Below are 19,521 nucleotides of genomic sequence, written 5' to 3' on the forward strand. Positions count from 1 at the left end.
CCAGCAGCCTTCACTTATGTTTCGGAACTTCGCGCATTTGAAAACCTTGTTTCATGGCGCTTGGCTCCAATCGAGGATATTTTTGCGTGGTCCCGTGGATAAAAACGGCTCAATAGATGATAGCGCAAGTCAATGGAAACCTAATTCTTCTTCCTCCTGTCGCAAGACCATGCTCCACGCTCCGATCCTCGGGAGCACAACTACCCAAAACGGACATTTCTTCCAGTGCCCACCAACGCCAGTTACCAAACAGAATGCCCCTGTACAACTCACGTTACCGTGTTGTCACTGTCCTAAGCGAATATTACCTTTGACCATACCACGCGATCGGGTGAAAGGGTGGATCAATTGGCTCCGCGGCCTCGATCGCTCGCTTCCTGACACGAACTTGCCACGCACCAATCAAGACGCCTTACCATGAACCAAGCCAGGTCACGTTGGCCTACATCGATGATGAAATACCCCTCGCCCCGACACCCTCTTCGCAGAATAAACATAAGCATAATTCATTTGGTCTGCGTGTTAGCATAAGCATAATACGCCATAAAAATTAAAGTTAAAGTTCCGCCAAGCCCAGCTCTCACATCAATGGCGAGACAAGTTCCCTTCACCAGTCAATGATGTCTTGCCAAAGTCAGGGGGATGCAAAATTCTCGGTCTTGTCCGACTACTCTAACTAATACAAGCAAAGATCATCCTCCCCTTGGACGCCCCGGTCTGGAGTCGAAAATCCGGGGTGAGTTCGCTCTTATCGGACCGACAGGACACAAAACTCCACGATCTCATGACCCCATTTCCCCATACAAAATTCCTTTCAAAATTCATGGTCTGACGAGAAATCGAAGATCATGTCGGTCCGACATAGCCATCTCGAGAGATTTGAAGCCATCACGAGGCTCAGCTCTTGGCGAAGATGAGCTCAGTCTCGCGTTGAAGAGATGTCGGGCCGACATGTTTCTTGGCGAGACTGGTCCGGGGTGAACCGTCCAGAACCTGGAGAGACGGGTCGTTTGTGGAGATTTAGCATAAGAATCCCCAGATTCCCCAGCTTCTCTCTTGTTTCCCTTTCCCAGCATCAACTTCTTCTTTCTCTCCATACAAGGGATCCTTTTCTACATCACATCTCTTGACAGTCATGTCTTCACCAAAGGACCTCGCTCAGGTTGAGCACGTCGATCCCGACAAGATGACCTTTGAAGAAGTCGAGCGCCCTGCTGCGCGCGAGGCCAATGATCGCGAACATACCCTCACTATCCGCGATGCACTCCGCCTATACCCAAAGGCCATCGCCTTCTCCCTCCTTTTCTCAACGGCTATCATCATGGAAGGTTATGATTTGAGTTTGTTAGGTAGTTTTTACGGTTATGATGCGTAAGTTGCAGTTAGCCTGGTATCGACGTTGTCGACCATGAAACTGACAACCATACTCTACAGATTCAAGCAGAAATTCGGTAACGAAGTCGACTCGAACGGAAACCGTATTGTTTCGGCCGATTGGCAGACTTATATCCAAGTTGGTGGCATGTGCGGTCAGATCATCGGTCTTTACATCAACGGTTGGGTCTCTGATGCTTTCGGTTACAAGAAGACCATGTTGGCGAGTCAGGTTCTCATGATTGGACTCATCTTCTTCCCCTTCTTTGCACCAAATCTTGAGGTCCTCTTGGCTGGAAACATCCTCCTCGGCCTGCCCTGGGGTATTTTCCAGACTCTCACTCTCGCATACGCTTCCGATGTTGCGCCCGTTGTCCTAAGACCGTATCTTACTGCCTACGTCAACCTTTGCTGGGTTATCGGTCAACTCATCGGCGCAGGTGTTCTTCGCGGCTTCAGCACCATGGGCGGTGATTGGTCTTACAGAATCCCTTTTGCTCTTCAGTGGGTTTGGCCTCCGTTCATCATGCTCGGTACCCTCTTCGCTCCCGAGTCTCCATGGTGGCTAGTACGAAAGGAGCGATATGAGGATGCTAAGCGATCTATCCTCTCGCTCATCACTCAGTGCGACATTCCTTTCGATGCTGATGCTCAGGTTGAGCTTCTCAAGGCTACTAACCAGATGGAGATTGAGAACTCTGCTGGAACCAACTACTGGCACTGCTTCATGCGCAGCGATCTTCGACGAACTGAAGTCGCTTCCATCAGCTACACTGCCCAGGCTCTCTGCGGTAGCTCCCTCATGGGTTACGCTGTTCAGTTCTACCTCGAGGCTGGTCTTTCCTCCGAGCGAGCTCTTGACTTTAACGTCATTCAATACTGTGTCGGCGCTGTTGGCGTTGTTCTGTCCTGGTTCCTCATGGCTCGCTTCGGTCGCCGCCATATCTACATCTGCGGCATGGCCGCTCTCTTCTTCATCCTCATTGCAGTCGGAGGCCTCGGCTTCGCCAAGAAGACTGAGCAAACTGGCTGGGCCATCGGTAGCTTGCTTGTCGTGTACACCTTTGTCTACGACATGACCATCGGCCCCATCGCTTATACCATCGTCGCCGAGATCTCCTCCACTCGTCTCAAGGCCAAGACCATCGTGTTGGCCCGCAACTTTAGCAACATCGCCGGTCTCGTCACCAACACCCTCATGCCCCGCATGCTCGGTCGCAACTCGTGGAACTGGGGCGCCAAGACTGGTCTCTTCTGGGCTGGATGGTGTCTTTTGATCTTCATCTGGGCCTTCTTCCGCCTTCCTGAGCCCAAGGGTCGAACATATGGTGAGCTCGATCTCCTCTTCGAGCACAAGGTCCCTGCACGCAAGTTTGCTAGCACCAAGGTTGATCAGTTCCCTACACATGGATCAACAGAGAAGGTCCAGGAGGAGTAGAAAGTCAAAAGACTTGTTGTATTTAGAAAAAGCGCCTGAAGACGTTGAGTGTCTATTTGTATCCCATAGCAATTTATCGCAATACCTGATATCCATTAAATCATCTTATGCAAATGTGTTCCAGCTTACGATCTTTATCCTAAACAATGAAGAGATTTAGGCCTGTAAGGTATACTATAGTGGGTCTTTAGACTACCTTTAGAAGGTTGATCATCCATTCCATTGTGTGGTAACTAATCAAGCTTTGCCCACTGGGCTTGTCGCGACGCGGAAGACGCGTTTTACGGAGTAATTGTCTTAGTCAGCAGGCGTGCACGATCAAATTTCCGTCAACAGACCATTCGTCAATCGACCAATCTTCATCCCCACCACGAATGTCAAGTCCGATAGATGACATACCCCATTGATTCCTCCAGGTTTTAGACGCCAGCCAATCACCAAGACTCTGTGAGCCCAGCAACTGGTACCAGCGTCACTGGCCTCCAGCATGTCAACAACAGGTTACGTCCCTCCGCCCGACCAAACGGCCACTCAACACGAAGGAACATCTTCCTTGGCTATCAATAATACATTGCCTCGTCGTTGGTTGACACTCGTTGCACTCAAAACATCCGCGCGCTTCTATAAACACGATGGGCCTTGCATCCCCATCTCAAAATCTCTCATCGTCAAGAAGGGCCCATTTGTCCACCTCACTGAAGCTGCTACCATGGAGTTCGTAGCAGCCAAGACTACTATTCCTGTCCCAACCGTTCACTGCTCCTTCGTGCACAAGAACCGAGCGCATATAGTCATGCAGCGCATTCAGGGAAAAAGCATAGCAGATGCCTGGAGAGACTTGTCAGACGCTGATCGATCAAACATCTTTGCTCAGCTACGGCGCATGTTTCAGGAACTTCGGTCTCTTACTCCAGCCCCCAATGCAGGGATTGAGAGCTGTATAGGCGGTTCATTACGCGACTCTCGTATACCACGGTCGAGACCAAGATTTGGGCCATTCAAGACTGTTCAAGATTTTCATCGATGGCTGCGCGATGATTTTCAACCTCAAGATCACCCTGACCGTGTCGATGATCAGGATTGGAGAGACATCAAAGAAATGATTATGAAACAAGACGGCCCGTGGCCACCGCCTGTATTTACTCATGGAGATCTGAACCCTTTCAACATCTTAGTACGGGAGGATCAAGTCGTTGGTATCGTCGACTGGGAATTTGCCGGTTGGTATCCGTACTATTGGGAGTATACATCTGCATGGTTGGGAAATCTTATTCGGCAGGGCTGGCAAGAGTCGCTTACCAAGTTTTTGGATTCATATCCTGTGGAGCTAGAGATGGAGAAGACGAGGGACAGATGGTGGGGAGATGTCTGAAGAGTGACAAGTTTGGATGCTTAGAGAATACAGTGAACATGCTTATCTATGTTGTCCCTCAACACTAGTTATCTCGATTGAAGCTCCCACTGCAGGTAAAATGGCAAACACCGCCAGGAAAAGCGCTGTTGGTTGCCTGACAAAACTGAGTCCAAAAATAGCTAATGGCCAACGTGGGTGCCTCCATTGGCGCGCGCGTCGTCAGGTGCAATTAAGCGCCCGTCTGTTGACCCAGAGGTTGGTTGGAAGCAAGAGTCTAAAATAAGTGACCCCCTCGACACGAAGTTGGAGGCGAAGTCATATAAAGCGGGGGACCATCAAAGTACTATAGACTCTCCCTGGTATGCAATACATTTCTCCCATATTCACGCCAGCATTAAACAATCTTTTTACAAGACAAACAGAAATAGAGATATCCTACTACTTCCAATTCTAGCTCTTGTCTTGTCACATCCGCAGCAATGCCAAATTGGGTCCTGTAAAACCCGCCGTCTTTACGTTGCTTTGTACCAGACGAAGGATTCCGTCACCAAGTTCTCCCTTACCTTATGTAATACCAATCGACGGAACTTTCTCAACCTTTCGCAACCAAGACTTCTTCAAATGGTTATCAATAAGAAACGACTCTATGTCGCTTTGTACCCCAGTGGAGTTGTCAACAATCCAGAACGCCGGTAGATATTCCCTGACCAATCTCACCGTTCCTCAACTAATCTAGTAACAGCTACCATTGGGGATTTCTTGTCGGGCCCAAGAAGGAATCGACCCCCGAAGTTCCTGGCATGCGCTACCACGTCAAGAATCTTCCAGTTGGAGGCTGGGTTTATGAGGAACTTTCTCTTCCCAATATTCGAAGCACGACCAGACTTCTCGCCCGGATCGTGATCGCCAAGGTCGAAGATGAAGATCAGCTTGTGGACATCATTCGTAACACACCAGTCGTGCAGAACGACCCGAACTGGCGATGCCGCACCTGGGTCGCTGATGTTTTGTCAAGGATTGCTCAGGACGGAAGAGCTGTTGGGACTTCAGAACTGGATTGGGAAAAGATCGAGTCTGTTGCCCGTGAATATGTCGCGAACAAGATAGAGGCTGGAAGATATTTGCATGGAGAGGACATGTTGTTACCAAAACCGACTTGGGACATGCTACAGGGTAAGGAGGTTGTACCTTAGTCTCTCAAGCATTATTGTTGTAGACTGCCAAGACAGTGAGGCGCGATGTTGGATGGGAGCTTATAACTACCAGAACTTAGTTCATTATTGTTGATAACTGGAGTCAAATACTATTTGATAGTGGAGACAGATAAGAGTTACACCTAACGAGTGACATTTGCATCTACTGTTTGAATAGTAACCTTTCCACTTTGAATTTCAATGCGCCTCAGTCCCAAACTTCTGCTGGAGCCTGCAAACGACCATTTCCTAACTAAGAGTCCCAAAAGTACATCGTAAAGATAGCCAGCTCTAGCACTTGACATTATCATTGCCAGTACTGCAGCCTGTATTGAGGTTCTTGCCAGGATCGGAACTGGACCGCATTAGCCTTTTGCTTCATATGACCTTAAAAGTTTAACATACCCATCCGTTGGAGCCTTGACAAATCCAGCTTCTTCCCAGTCACCAAGACACTTTTGGCCAGAGACTCCGCATGACTGGCACATTCTCTTCCACATATGTGCTATTCCAGTTAGTCATTTCTCAAAGAAACAAGAGCAGATACCTACCTTCTCCCAGATACTTCTGGGCCCAGATCTGACCGACTGATCCAGCAGGGATGTTACAGTCGATCTTACCACCATCGGTCCAAGTGTTTGTAACAGCAAGGCCAAGAGAGACACCCAAGACATCCTTGATGGGGTTCCAATCTAAGCCACCCGAGACTTCAACCGAGACCGATTTGGACCAGCTGATAGTTCGGGTACCTGAACCTTCACTCAAGCCAGTGTACAGACAGCCAGAAGCTGTCTCCCACGGACCCCAGTAGGACTGGGAGTCGCGGGCCTGCCACTGGTCATAGACGTAGCAAGGGCTACTGTACTGACGCTTAGACTTGTCGTTCTTAGTTTCTTTGTCTTCGACTTCTGAGACGCTTGTCAATGGTACGAAGGACTGTTTGTCTTTAAGATAGACAACGCTATCTGAGTTAGGGTGCTTCTTGATGTAGTCATTGAGATCCCCTGAGTCAATGATGAGGTCTTTGGGGTGATTGACTAGGGCACGAGCGTGAAGTTCACCAGCATGAATCTCTCTGGCCTGCAGATCATGGAAACTGGTAAGAAGGCCAGTAGGAGAGGCACTGACGAAGCCATTGAGGGCAAAGAGAAGAAGGCTGGGAAGCATGTTGACAATGGTAAGTGAAGTATATGAGTTGAAGTGATGAGATTGTTCGGTAGTGATGTTGAAACAATGTGAGGAATCGGTGAGAATTTATAATTGAAGCAGCACTACAGTGTTCCAAGATAGGTCATATCTTGATAATGCCTTCCAAAAACCTGCTCATTCGAAGGATTTGCCCCGTTCCAGCAATTCTCACAATCATCACATTGAAGCTATCATCAATTACATCAGTAACCAGACCACTACAATCCACTTCGACTCCAAAAGGAAGTGATCTCGCTCCCTCAGGAGATCAGCAGCGCTTACACAACTGCCGATATGCATAATTGCATATGTCAGCCTAGAAGGATTTTTAAACTTTCGGACTCCAGGCGCTCGCATTATGTTTAAGCTTATTGGATGGACTAGCGCAGTGGACTTTACGAACTACTCGAATAGGAAGGCTGTGCTAGTACGGAATTCCATGTTTTGCATTGCTACTAAAATCCTTTACGATCCTGATATGCAAGACATGGTATGACCTTTCTGCATACGTTTGTAGTAAGCGGGCACTAGAAAGTGGCGATGCTGTTAGATGGGGCGATGATCGAACTAGGCCAAGGCGAAATCAAGTCTAGCCTCCTTCACTCCAGAAGAATTCGCCCACAGTCTCTGCGGAGATCGGTTTGGCATTAGAGGCCTGAAAAGTGTGTAGTGTGAGATAAAAACGGTTCAATCGAGTATTCCAACAAGACACAAGAATTGAACTGCAACGATATTTCTAGTTAAGGCCGCACAGGCAGCTTTCTAGAAGATTTGCCATTCAAACCTGCAGACGGCTGGTTCAAGTAAACGACCAAAGTCGCAAAGAACATATCGAGTTACAATATTCGTGAACTACACACTTACACAAGTCTAGTAGTGATCCGCTTTGGGATCATGCTAATGATGTCAACAGCAAGGGACATGGGTTTGCGGCATTTAGAGCTGGACCACTCAGAGGCTGGGGAAGGCCGTAGAGTTTTGGGGGCCTTCCAAAAAGACAAGTTTTGCATCCCCGAACCAAAGGTAAAGAAACTTAGCTTGCGTTAGGGCTGACTGATCTGCATGCATTGTAAGCTGAAACAAGAATATGGACTCGAGCTTTCTAGAAGATGAAACTGCGCGGGTAGATAAATATTTTGTTCAAGAAAGAGCTTAATCAAAGCCGGGCGGCCTTGACTTCCTGGCTGAAGTACCCATCACATGCCATTGTCAGTAGAGTTTACAAAATAAGAAAATAGAGTGGCACAGCCGTACACCGATCCATTCCCTCTGATGTCATCTTGTGTCTTATGTTGCTCTAGGATTTCCTGATTTTGAAAAGCAAGGAGGTGATTGGGGTAAGTAAAGGCATCTATTTTAAGTGACGAGAAGTCTTAGGTAAATTTAGGCTAACTTAGGTACGTTTAGGATAGCCTTAGTGGGTCTTTAGACTAGTGATACCCTAAGTTTAGATCACAACCCTCTGGCCTGGAAGCAGTAATAAGAGATGATGACCCCACAGACCAGACCGCAATCACTACCACTTGCCAAATTGAGGCAGGGTTCTTTGTTACGTCTGGTGGCGGCACAAGACCTGATCCCTAAGTGGAGCGATCCGAAGGGACGCCCCATCGACATTATTCGTGAACACGAATTGATGGCTTATCTACGTACTTCAGTCGAGCTTGGCCAAGAGATACAATGGAAAAGCAGCGCATACAACGTGCTAATGATTGTGGGCCGCCGACCTGATAGACAGCCCTTTCCAAAAGGAGTTGCAGTTCGTAAGCCCATCACAGCAAGACGGAACAGAAAGGGTACCCCCGTTGCTAAGCGAACACCAGTGCTGGCAAGCGGGATGCAACCGTATCCATATCCAGAGCAAAGATTTAAAGTCTTTGGTAAGGTGTTGTGAGAGGCAGATTGGGAGCGAGAAAATTTCCACTGGCTCAATCGTCTTGCAGACCGACATGCTGACCAGGAGGTCTTGATGGGACACATTACGGCAGGAGTCACTCAAGAACTAATGCCAATTATAAAGGAAGAGCGGCAAGGCAAGCTCTACCTTTTCACCAAGTTGAATTACCCTGAGTTCAAGATCCAGCTGGACGTGCCCCACGAAAGCCATATCGTCCATTATGATACTACTTGTGTTAAACGGTTCTCCGACGAGACTGACTTGACCAGAATGGTCATAAACCTGGTCGAGGGAGCTGTCATCAATTCTAAACCGAGATCTAGGTCCTGTAAAGAGACCAACAGGGTTATGAAAGAGGGGCGTACTCTGATTTCTCATGCCTTCTTGAACGTCTGACAACTCTGTGTCCTCTTTCAACTTCTTAGATGCAACGGGATGTATCTATTTGTAGTTCTTCCCTAGATTTCTCTACGGAAGGCTTCGTCGCGGTGCATCGAAATGCGGTTTGTGTGTCGCTTCTCGTTGTCTCTCCGCGGCCTTATTCATGACCCCTTTCTGAGGCCTGGTGCAAAAGTGTCTCGACGTGTTCGTGAAATTCGCTCGTTGATCTTCCTTCATTGAGAGTCAGTTAGTTGGGAGGTGAAATCGCAAGTAACTAATTTATCTAGCTGGTCGGGAGTTGGCGTTGCCTTTAGAATTCCAGCTCATTCGTATCGTACTCCGGGGTCCCGCATCGATCGGTTTTCCACCCCTCGCGTGTATGAAGCGCACGATGCCTTGAAAATTCAAGATAAGTACGATTAGAATCGTCTTGGTCTGAGTATTATAGATATCGTATTCTTTTTGTGATTAAGGCAAGATCTGGGCGTTCTAGAGTAAGATTTTATAATAGGAAAATGCACCGCCTGGCAAGCATAAGGTGTGGAAAACGTGCCCCACTTTTGCAGTAGAATATCAATCCATAACAATAAAATTTCAACTCTATACAACTTCAACTCCACACGACTTCAACTTCTTAACATCTTGCGGTAAGTTTTGCTTCTCAAAAGACCAAAGAAACCTTGCGTCTTATTTACCAGAGATCTTTCTTACTGATCCCATCGCCAGATATCCGTCTCGCCTATTTTCAATACGCCGCTGATCCCTGCCGCCGTGCGCCATGAAACGCGCCGTCCTCATGCTCGCCGCTCTTGTGGCCACTCTCTTCTGCCTCTGTTGGGGCGAGAGCACTGAACAGAGTGTCTCCTCCGTCAAGCCGTCAGATTGGAACGCTGACTTCGCGTATGAAGTCGTCTCTCGGTACATGCTCCACCCTTTGGAGGAGCTGCCCATGACCTATGGCAGCATGACGTCTCCCGCGGATTCCGAGACTATCGGAACTACTCATCAAGATGCCTGTCCGGCGGATGACGGCGGTCTCAACCCTCCTAGCCCCGAACAGTCCTTCAAGGACCAGGTCGACGACCTGCTCACAATTTTGCGGGATATCTGGTTGTCTGTCAGACCTGCCTTCCCTGGCGCTGGGCGAATCTTGATCGTCATCTCTCTCTCTTCTCCCTCTCGCAGGAACGGATTGGCGCTGCCTGTGTTATTGCTGGAGGCTTCGCCGCCCATGTCCGTAACCAAGTCGACGTGGGAAGCCCATTCCGCTCTTTCTAGCAGAAATAGGGATATCTACCTACTACAACCCCGGATGTTTGGAAGGATTTCGAGCTCGCTCTACAGGATAGATCCACCATGCGCATCATGAAGACCCTTTCGACGTGGTCTGCCACACCCCCTCGTTCTTGTATCTGCACTTCCGATTCTGGCTCAGTGATGGCCCTTGACTATCGCGATGGGTCCGTGGGGGGCTTTCAAAGACTTCTTTTTCGCAATCTTCAACGTACCCGTTTTTATCATTCAACTACTCTTTTCGTTGTTCTGGTGCTTCAGTTCCTGCATCGCCAGAGCCATACTCCTCATCTGCGCCCACTTGGTCGGACTAGTCGGATGCCTCCTTTTACCGACAAGGAGAAGACTTTGCAGAAGAAGGATAAGGCTTCACTGCATCATATCATGCGTGGCACGTGGTGTGAGCATCAGCTGTGGGGTCAATCAACTTAAAACAACACTCTTGTCAAAAATTCAATAAAGTCTTAGGTAAATAAATTTAGGATAATTTAGGCCAGTTTAGGATAAGTTTTGTTTAGGATAAGTGGACTTTAGACTATGTACCCGCTTTATCTCGGATAACAGCCAGGATGATCGTGCGACCTCCTGTTTTGCGACAGAACATGACCTCCTCTGGTCATGAGGCACCTCGGTGAGATCTATACCGAGCTAATCCATTGATCTTCAGAGAATTTGCGGGGTGGGTGCCCTCAAGAGTAAGCAGCAAGATGATCCTCCACATGTGTATGCATGATTGAGGCGTGAGATAATCCTCCTATCAGGTGTGGATATTCCAGAATACTGATTTGCCACAGAGTTTCGTTCAGGAACAGAATAAGAACGTTTTGCTCATCAACAATGTCACCTTGTGACATTGAGGCTTTGAGTCGCTGATACTTAAACATGATGCGCACTTTGTATCTCTTCTACCTACTGACGTTTCTCTTTATTGGCTTTACGAATGCTTGTAAGAATGACAAGGACTGCAGTTTGAATGGAATATGTTCGAGATGGAAAAAGTTCTGCCGTTGCGATCCAGGCTGGATTGGCAGCGATTGCGGCCGTCTTGATCTTGCTCCGGCAACACGACATACTGGTTACAACCACACATACGAGTCTCCCAGTCGTGAAGATTTCGGTATATGGCCTAACGCCTCTTGGGGAGGTCGAATTGTCCAAGACCGTGACAACAAAAGAATCTTTCATCTCTTCACAGTCCAGTTCAGTCATGGATGCGGTCTGAAGGGCTGGCGTCCTCATTCTTACATCATCCGTGCTGAATCGCATAACGGGCCCCAAGGACCATACACGTATGCTCAAGATGTTTCCAAGAACTTCGCACATAATCCAGACATCGTTTGGAGCCCCGCCGATAAGAAGTACCTCTTGTACAGCATTGGTGTGGAATATGATAAGAACTTCACGAAGTGCGAAAGCATCAGCTACACCAGGTGGCCCAATAATATTTCCGTCTCGGCTGCTGACAATATTCGTGGTACATGGTCCCCATTCAAGATGATCCTTGATAGCGACCGGCCATCTGGTATTCACGCTACCAACCCCTCCGCATTCCCTCTCTGGACACACAACAACCCAACCAGAGAAATAGTGCTCGGGATCAAAGACTATTCAATCTTCACTGCCAAATCCTGGAATAGCGATTACAAACTCATATATCAAGCAACATGGAACGTTACAGAGCAAGAAAACCCAGAATGGACCGAAGACCCATTCATATGGCGCGACAGGCGAGGGAACTGGCACTCCATAAACCATTGGATGATAGATTATGTTGAAAACGATAAACAGCAATGGCCACGCGTCGGATCCCATCTCTTCTCGCGAAAGCTCACGGGGCCATGGCATTTCAAGCTCCAAGAGGCTTTCAGTTCAAATATCACTTTTACAGATGGATCGTGGCAGGTGTTCAAGAGAAGGGAGAGGCCAAAGTTGTTTTTTAGTGATGATGGGAAAATGACGCCGTTGTATTTGACTAATGGGGTGCAAGAGATGAATCAGACTGGTGCGGCTTTTACACTCGTTCAGCCAATTGGTACAAAGTGGAAGGAGTTTGAGAAGGACCTGGGTTTCTAACATCTGTACTGTATTCCGTTGTCCCTCCATGGCCAGTACATACACATTCCTCTCAAGGCGAACCAAGGTACTTCAATATATCCGTAGCCCGTGACTTGATCTCTTTCAACTTTTGCTTCAGCTTTTCACCCTGAAATTCACCGGGTAACCACCAAGGAGCAATCTTCTCAACCAATTCTTCCAGCAATGCCATCTGTTCCCAATGATCTTTCTTGATTCCTTCTAAAGGTGTTGGTATGCCATTGCACTCTAGTCGCTTCAGATACGTCTCGTACATATCTTTGGGCCAGTCGCCATTGTTGGCGATGCAGTCATTCAGGAATTCATCGAGTGGTGGAAAAAAGCCGGAGAACTCAAAGTCCACGATACCAGTGATCTGAGGAGGCTGGCCAGATACGAGAATGTTTCGTGGGGACAGGTCGTAGTGGGTGAATACAAACGAGTCGTCTTTGGTATTTAAGGCCCTGACGGCAGTGAGGTCTTGCTGTATGAATGTCTCCAGAGACTGTGTGAGATCTCTGTTTGGTGCAAATGTCTCGTTTGTCTCTAAAGTCTTCATCTTGTTCTGTAGCCTCAGTTTGTAATACTCTGCAATGGAAGCGATACCATCTTGGCAATGGAGCTCTTCTCCAAGCATACCTCTGATGAGAAACTGCATTTCGTGGGTACTATTCGAGCTAGGGATTTCGATGTCAGGCTGACAGTCCATTTGATGAAAGGAAATGTTTCCGGCAAAGTTCTGAGGAGGGACGTTCTGCCGCCAATTCTTAACGTAATCTGCCAGCTGTGTCGCAAGATGAAACTTGTCGTCATTGGTGAGCGCAGATAAGTCGATGGGCGCTCCCGGAACTCTTGTCATCAATATCCAGCCGTTCGGGGGTTCGTCCACATTGCTGAACTTCATCTCCCCGCGCTGCGCGTCCTTGGTGTCGATACCCAATCTATCTTGAGACCAAGCTATCGCCCGAGGTGCCGGTATCTCAGGGCAAAAGTGCTCTAGCAGGCGGAGACAAGAAACCTCGTTTTGAACCTTCCCTGATCCAAAACCACGACCATTGATCTTGAGAACAAGCTCATCGACATGTGCGACATCATTACCGGCCTGGGAGTCTCTGTGACATTTAAGATAGTAGATTCGGTTGTTGAAGGACTTCAAAGAAGGAAGAGCCTCTACTTCTATGTGGGTAGCGTCGGGAAATACGTGGCGCACCAAACGGTCGATGCTCTCGCTAGACATGCGCACACCAAAGTTTGGATGGTGAGGCGGTGTTGATGGTTGCAAATTAGATGACATTTCGATTTCCTATGGGTTACGAGAGTTATATGGGAGAACAGAATGTTTATTTTGATAGATAAGAGTTCAGTTCTAAGATCTTTAAACCTCATATCGCAACTGCGGGGTGACTCATTCCCGGCGCCAAATCTTAGCGACATGGGCTGATGTCCTATCGCTATCTGCAGCCCTCAAGCTATTTCGCAAATATCAACGAGCCTCAAGACTCATCTGCCTTGATATAATAGCAAAGTCCAAAATAACATCCTTCGCTGCCTTACATAAAACTCGAAAGTATCCCCGCATTAATTACCCTGAGAGCCAAGAATGAATGCCTAGTCTTCTTGCTCTGCTTGGCTGAACGTGGAAAGGCATGCCTTCTCTAGTTCTATGGCGCGCTCATCTGTCTCGCTTAGAAGATCACGTAGCTTCTGTCGATATCTCTTGGCCTCCTTATAGCGTTGATGGATCGACCACGCCTTTTCGATATGGTCAAGTGCTTGGACTTGTTCCTTTGCTTTAGAAGCCTTATCGACTGCTTCGGCACGTTGCGCTTGTAACTCTTTAGCCGTAGGCCTTTCTTGGAAGTCGGATGTAGCCTGGAGAAGGGAGTCAAGCAGACTTGTGATGCCGTTGACATATGCCGTTCCAGTACTTGCCAGTACCCCAGCAAGGACGCCCTGATCACTCTGCCCTCTCATCCCATTGCTCATCTCATCTACCAAAGTTTTGCTCTGGTCGCGGATTTGTTTGATCTGGTCTTCTCGCCCTTTCAGATCTGCAAGTGCGCAGTCAAAGCTAGCCTTGTCTGACTCTGCCTTTTCTAAGCTCTTGAGCGCTTCTCCCCGAAGTTCCGCGAGGTGTTCAAGGTTGAGATTCAAGATGAGCTTCTCGTATTTACTGTAGGAAGACGCCTCTTCACAGTTCATTTGATTGAAAGTGCGCTTCTTGCTCATCGGAGGAGTGTCTGGTTGTGCACCTTTTGTGACAGGCGAGGGCTGAGATTGTTCTGGTGCGCCATTGTTCTTAGGAGTGATGTTACCCAGGGTCTTGGGAAAAGAAGGTCTCATTTGCGCTATGGGCGCTTTGCTGTTTGGATCTTGTACAATGGGGTTTGTCTCATCGGAACTGCTTATGTCGACCCTGTTTGCTTTCTCAGTTCCATTCACGAGATCAATGACCGTCCTGTCTTGGGGTTCATTCGTAGGAGCTTTCAAGGTCTCTTCAACTCTCGCACCGTTGATGCCCTGGATGACACCGTTGACTAGTTGGCAGGTAAGGTATTGCGAAGCGTTCTTCTTCATCGCGACCCTGAGCTCACCGTTGTTGGCCCATAGACTTTGAAGATTCATTCCCTTTGCTTGTGCCGCCTTGGTAATATCCACCAGCATGTGGACATACAGGGATGGTTCCGAATTGCCAAATAATCTTTCAGCCGTAGCCCGGATATCAGCAGGGAGCCAAGGGCTGCCACCCCACTGGTTTGTCAACCACTGCGCACCACCCGCGACTTTTCGAAAGAATGCGGTCCAGTGGCCGTTGCACACGATCGACCGTTCTCTTTGAGCTTGCTGATGTATCGGAGTGTTGGCTTTGTAGTGTAGAAGGATTTGGGCAAGGATGGCTACGACGTCGGTGGTGTTCTTTGCCATTACTCGGAGTTCGCTGGTGAAGATCTCTGTCACTTCTTTGGGTGAGGTGGACTTGTTGAGAATCGCAGAAAGGCCTTGGAGCCGCTTTTGATACGTTAGCACCGATGAAAAGTGGTGGAGTTGCCCTGGAATGTACTCACAGTAAGTCGAATGTCTGCTATTGCTGTTGGAGCAGACGCTTCCGGAACTGGAGGCGCCACAGCTTGGTGCTGGGGACCAGAAGCGATCTGATGATGGGATGCAGAGACGCCGGGAACGCGTGGGCATGGGGAGTTGTAGCTCCTGTTCGCGGCAGGCATGGCCCCAGGAGTTGTTTTCGTTTGGTGAGGGGAGAAGTCAGATGTTGATTTGTGGATGAATTTAGCCATCATGAAGCGAGGCTTCGAGGCCAAGGTTGAGCGCTAGTGAGTTGCGTAACAAAGAAATGTTCAGAAAGGCGAGGCCGCAAAACAGGTGCATAAAGGAGATGAGAGAGAATTATGTGAAGTGAAGATGTAAAAGCTGCTGGTGGTTGTTTGAAAAGAGTGGGCCTCAGCCTCGCGTCAGGCACCTTAACTCCTCTGCATTTCCTGATCAAGGAGGGGTGCAAAAACGGATGCTTATTTTATACGAGAGCACACTGCGTTGCCAAAGCGATAGTTATTATGATCGTGGCAGAGGTGGCACAGTTTGGTTAAGCCAGCCAATAATCTGTGGTGCCCCAAAACTGATCCTGCATCCTGTTGAAGTTGCTTCCACTCTGGTTTGCTCGGCCACAGCACTGCCTGACACTGACCAAGGCCCATACCCAACCACTTCACCATCAGCTTTCCAAAACTCCTCTATAGCCTTCACTTCTCCCTTGAACTCAACCGTTGTATCAGCAGCAATGATAAAAGAGGTCGGATAGGCCGGAAAGGCCCATTCACCACTCTTCTCGTCTTCCCGATCCTCGATCATATCATGAATACGACCTGGGCCAGGGCTGACATTGATACCTCTCTGAATCTCGAGATCAGTGTCGCGGAAGAGCTCGCTGTATAACCATGGGCGGTGGATATTGACGACGAGGGCAGAAAATGAAATGCTAACATCGCAGGATGCCATCTCTCGGCGTAGCCCCTCATCCAAGTTTGTACCGCCCAAGGACCAGAGACCAAAGCCGGTTGTTACGCTTCCTTGAGTCTGGATATCCGATGCAGAGTATGAGAGTGCAATTCTGCTCCAGGTAGTTTCATCACTGCTATTCAGCTGCCCAGGTTCATACTGCTGACGCCACTCCTCGGCCTTGACCCTACAGGACGTAGCCCACCCTTTAGGTGTAAGACTAACACCGTAAACCTCCCCATCGCCACTTGGATCGTCTACCGCAGAGTTCCTCATCGCCTCCTTACTTCTTTCCACGCGCTCCATAGGATCCATCTGGAACAGGCCAAAGGCAAACTCGACGGCATATTTCTTTCCGCCATCAACCCAGTCCATCCATGCAGCTTGAGTAGCATCCTTATAGCGCTTGCCCTCGTCCTTGGACCACTTCTCGAGGTATTTCTGTCGTTTATCGGCGTGCTCCTTGGTCGCGTCTTCAAAGATTTCATGCGCACGACGAGTAGCCCCGATCTTTGCCGTTTCCCAATTTCCACGCTCTTCAGCCCACTTCATCTCCTTATCCCTATAAATCTCCATGATGGTCTTTGAGGTCCCGGGGACTTTCTGTTTGAGAAACTCCATCGACTTTGCGTAGTCCATCTGTCCGGGGCTGGGGATGCCTGGGACGGGGGTGGATGTCGGGCTTGCGGGAATTAAATTGTCAATGGCGCGAGCGTAACTGCGCGCAACACTCCTGGTCTCGTTGCCGACCTTTGATGTGTTAGCACTGAGATTTCGGTAAGATGGGGCTCTACATACTGCTAATTTGGCTATCGGCATCATTCTATCAACTAAGCTAGCTTCAGCCTGTCTAATATTTGCTGGAGGAAAACTATGTCTGGACTCATCATATACAAATGAGCCGCCGTGATCCGGGTTGGCCAGATCAATTACAGTTGCTGGGACAGCGATGGTCAGGTACTGCTCTTGACCGATAGAGAGAGATGCGGAGATGGCATCTCTGACTTTTGCGCTCACGCTCGCAATGGAGGTCAGAGTCTCTGCAGAAAGCTTATCAAGATTGGTGGCCATGGTAATTCGCACGCAGGTAGAAGCTCAAGTCAAGAGAAGAACTCGAAGTTGGATTAACGTCAGATGGAACGAGATAATAGTTTCTCGCGCTTTGTCATCCTCGGGGCGCTTCAGCAAGCCACATTTACTTATCTGTGGTCCTTGCATTGGATACAGAAGGGTAATCCTCAGCGACAAAAATATCCATGTGTATTAGTGGACTTTTATGCCGGGCATTTCTGGCACCCTGGCTTCCTGTGGGTGGATTTCTTGCTCCATGTGAGCAGTTCAATCAATAGCGCGCTGGATTTAGTGGGCTGACGGACCCGAAAAGGTTAAGGCAATCAATAGTTTGCTGCAAGTCTTGGTAAAGCAGACCAGTGGAACCTCGTCTCTGGCTGAATGTGAGATGGCCAAATGATATCGAAGATATCGCTTATGCACTGAAAGGACAGATAAAGTAGTAGTATTCTTGTGAAGCGTGTATAATGTGGAAAAACAAAAAGTGAACTTGCTATAGTCGAACATATTAGCAAAAACAAAGGACTTGCGGTTTGTGTGGATCGAACACACGACCTTCAGATATCAATGGATTGAAGTTTGACTTCAGTCTGACGCTCTCCCAACTGAGCTAAACCCGCTGACTAATAATACTGCAATCTTTATTGCCACTCATAGAAGGATTTGGTTCTTCGCCAGACATTCGCCTCCAGATTATCGTCAGATCTATCATCCTGGAGTGTTATATGTGCAACTGGCTTGATGCCAGCAGTTAATCTTAGAAATTTTCATTTGGGTTAATAGACTTAGTGGGCTAAGTCTAGTCTGCTGATTTAAGCTCCTAGCCACAAGTCTCAACTGCAAATCACACATCTAGCTAACTTAGACATAATAGCAATATCACGCACCTTACCTTTGTTAAGGCTATGCACATATTGCCTTCCAAAAGCTGAAGTTAATTGGAATTTTCAGTGTCTTGGCTTGAGATGTCTCGTTAAGATGTTATACGCTTCGATTATTAATTATTATGCGCAGCCTTAAGCTTAACCTTGTAGGCAGCAACTATACAGCTGCAACCATAGGAATATACTTCCAGGTCATTATTAATTGATTTCCTTATCATTATGTGAGTGCAATACTGTTATGAAAATATTTAAACCTCTTGGCGCCCTTTCTTGCCTCATTCATCGTTTCTTCCTGCAGACTTCACTTTCCAACTTGATTACGCCATGTCTGCCTTGCTTTATACATTTTTCGCAACAACAATAGGAGTTCCCATCGTGATAATGTTATTTATAAGATACGGTACGAAAGCAGGTCCTATATAGTAGTGTTATAACTAATGACTGTTATAGCGAGCTATGTGATTACCTGGCAGAGAGACATTGAAAACAATGGAAGAGGTACAAGGATACGCTTTTAAGAAAGTTTGAATTACTGATCAGGATTGACTAGGTTATGAAGAGGCGATGAGAAGGGCGGACGCTGAAACGAATGACAGGGAATTTGCAATCGAGCTGAGCCTTTGGAAGAAACCGCCTTCTTCAACACTTGGAAACGGGCTCCCTCATTGCATACAGCTTATCCATGACCACGTTTCTCTTAGCTCTCCCGAGGCTTTAAGACTGAGAAGCTCCCTGAAGAAATATTGTCCATGGTCATCTCCTGGCTCTCAAAAGGGGATAGTGAAGGCGGCCTTGCTTTCTTTGCTTTGCGGCAGGTTTCTCGACACTTCCGGTGCCTGACGGAAGGCGCCGAGTTTAAGAAGCACTATTTCTCAACTCATTTCTGCTGCAAGTGGTGCTCTGCCGGCCATGAAGATTTGTCAAATCCTTCAAGAGACCCGAGGAACGTACGCCATTGCTTTGAGTACAATGTACCATTCCCGGGTTTGAAGACTGAAGTTGTGAAGCTGATGATAAGGGATTTCGCGTGCAAACGCTGCCGGAGAGTCAGAAAAGCAGCGTCGCTATGGAAAGATCATGTCATCACTTGCAAGTTTCAAGCATTCGACTCCTACCCAGGGTCATGGTCGAAGTGTCACCCCTGCGGTGTTGAGCATCCCAAAGCGTGTTTTGCCAGTTGGCAGCTCGCGAGGCCTAGGAGTACCTGCATCGGGAGGCAAGGCCACATCAGACTCTGTTGTCATAAAACACTAACCTGGGACGATATAAAAACCTGTATTGACGAAGGGCAAGATGGTGAAGACCGGGTATTTCTGGGGAGCTGCGACCACGAGGATCACTCTGCAGCTTGCGGTGAAGGCCAA

General features: G+C 48.1%; 8 protein-coding genes across 8 annotated transcripts; 4 read left to right on the forward strand and 4 right to left on the reverse strand.

Annotated features, from left to right (window-relative positions):
* Window positions 1–1,135: 1,135 nt before the first annotated feature.
* On the forward strand, window positions 1,136–2,812 carry FSUBG_12057 (major facilitator superfamily transporter; the record flags this gene model as incomplete). The annotated part of the gene is made up of 2 exons (XM_036676807.1): window positions 1,136–1,371; window positions 1,435–2,812. The coding sequence occupies 2 exons, from the start codon at window positions 1,136–1,138 to the stop codon at window positions 2,810–2,812; spliced, it is 1,614 nt and encodes a 537-aa protein (XP_036532466.1).
* A 487-nt stretch (window positions 2,813–3,299) lies between these two features.
* Window positions 3,300–4,184, forward strand: FSUBG_12058 (serine threonine kinase; the record flags this gene model as incomplete). Its single annotated transcript, XM_036676808.1, has 1 exon — window positions 3,300–4,184. The coding sequence occupies one exon, from the start codon at window positions 3,300–3,302 to the stop codon at window positions 4,182–4,184; it is 885 nt and encodes a 294-aa protein (XP_036532467.1).
* Window positions 4,185–4,787: 603 nt separating this feature from the next.
* FSUBG_12059 (uncharacterized protein) lies at window positions 4,788–5,359 on the forward strand (the record flags this gene model as incomplete). The annotated part of the gene is made up of 2 exons (XM_036676809.1): window positions 4,788–4,858; window positions 4,909–5,359. The coding sequence occupies 2 exons, from the start codon at window positions 4,788–4,790 to the stop codon at window positions 5,357–5,359; spliced, it is 522 nt and encodes a 173-aa protein (XP_036532468.1).
* A 291-nt stretch (window positions 5,360–5,650) lies between these two features.
* On the reverse strand, window positions 5,651–6,526 carry FSUBG_12060 (uncharacterized protein; the record flags this gene model as incomplete). The annotated part of the gene is made up of 3 exons (XM_036676811.1): window positions 5,651–5,714; window positions 5,765–5,864; window positions 5,911–6,526. 3 exons carry the CDS (start codon window positions 6,524–6,526, stop codon window positions 5,651–5,653), a joined length of 780 nt encoding a protein of 259 aa, XP_036532469.1.
* A 3,077-nt stretch (window positions 6,527–9,603) lies between these two features.
* Window positions 9,604–12,191, forward strand: FSUBG_12061 (uncharacterized protein; the record flags this gene model as incomplete). The annotated part of the gene is made up of 4 exons (XM_036676812.1): window positions 9,604–10,062; window positions 10,113–10,285; window positions 10,433–10,518; window positions 11,137–12,191. The coding sequence occupies 4 exons, from the start codon at window positions 9,604–9,606 to the stop codon at window positions 12,189–12,191; spliced, it is 1,773 nt and encodes a 590-aa protein (XP_036532470.1).
* Window positions 12,192–12,243: 52 nt separating this feature from the next.
* Window positions 12,244–13,485, reverse strand: FSUBG_12062 (kinase-like domain protein; the record flags this gene model as incomplete). Its single annotated transcript, XM_036676813.1, has 1 exon — window positions 12,244–13,485. The coding sequence occupies one exon, from the start codon at window positions 13,483–13,485 to the stop codon at window positions 12,244–12,246; it is 1,242 nt and encodes a 413-aa protein (XP_036532471.1).
* Window positions 13,486–13,799: 314 nt separating this feature from the next.
* Window positions 13,800–15,484, reverse strand: FSUBG_12063 (uncharacterized protein; the record flags this gene model as incomplete). The annotated part of the gene is made up of 2 exons (XM_036676814.1): window positions 13,800–15,200; window positions 15,257–15,484. The coding sequence occupies 2 exons, from the start codon at window positions 15,482–15,484 to the stop codon at window positions 13,800–13,802; spliced, it is 1,629 nt and encodes a 542-aa protein (XP_036532472.1).
* Window positions 15,485–15,758: 274 nt separating this feature from the next.
* FSUBG_12064 (uncharacterized protein) lies at window positions 15,759–17,273 on the reverse strand (the record flags this gene model as incomplete). Its single annotated transcript, XM_036676815.1, has 2 exons — window positions 15,759–16,952; window positions 17,001–17,273. 2 exons carry the CDS (start codon window positions 17,271–17,273, stop codon window positions 15,759–15,761), a joined length of 1,467 nt encoding a protein of 488 aa, XP_036532473.1.
* Window positions 17,274–19,521: the final 2,248 nt, after the last annotated feature.

This window comes from Fusarium subglutinans (assembly GCF_013396075.1).
Source record: "Fusarium subglutinans strain NRRL 66333 chromosome Unknown NRRL66333_c0000246, whole genome shotgun sequence".
In the NCBI taxonomy this organism is placed as follows: Eukaryota; Fungi; Ascomycota; class Sordariomycetes; order Hypocreales; family Nectriaceae; genus Fusarium; species Fusarium subglutinans.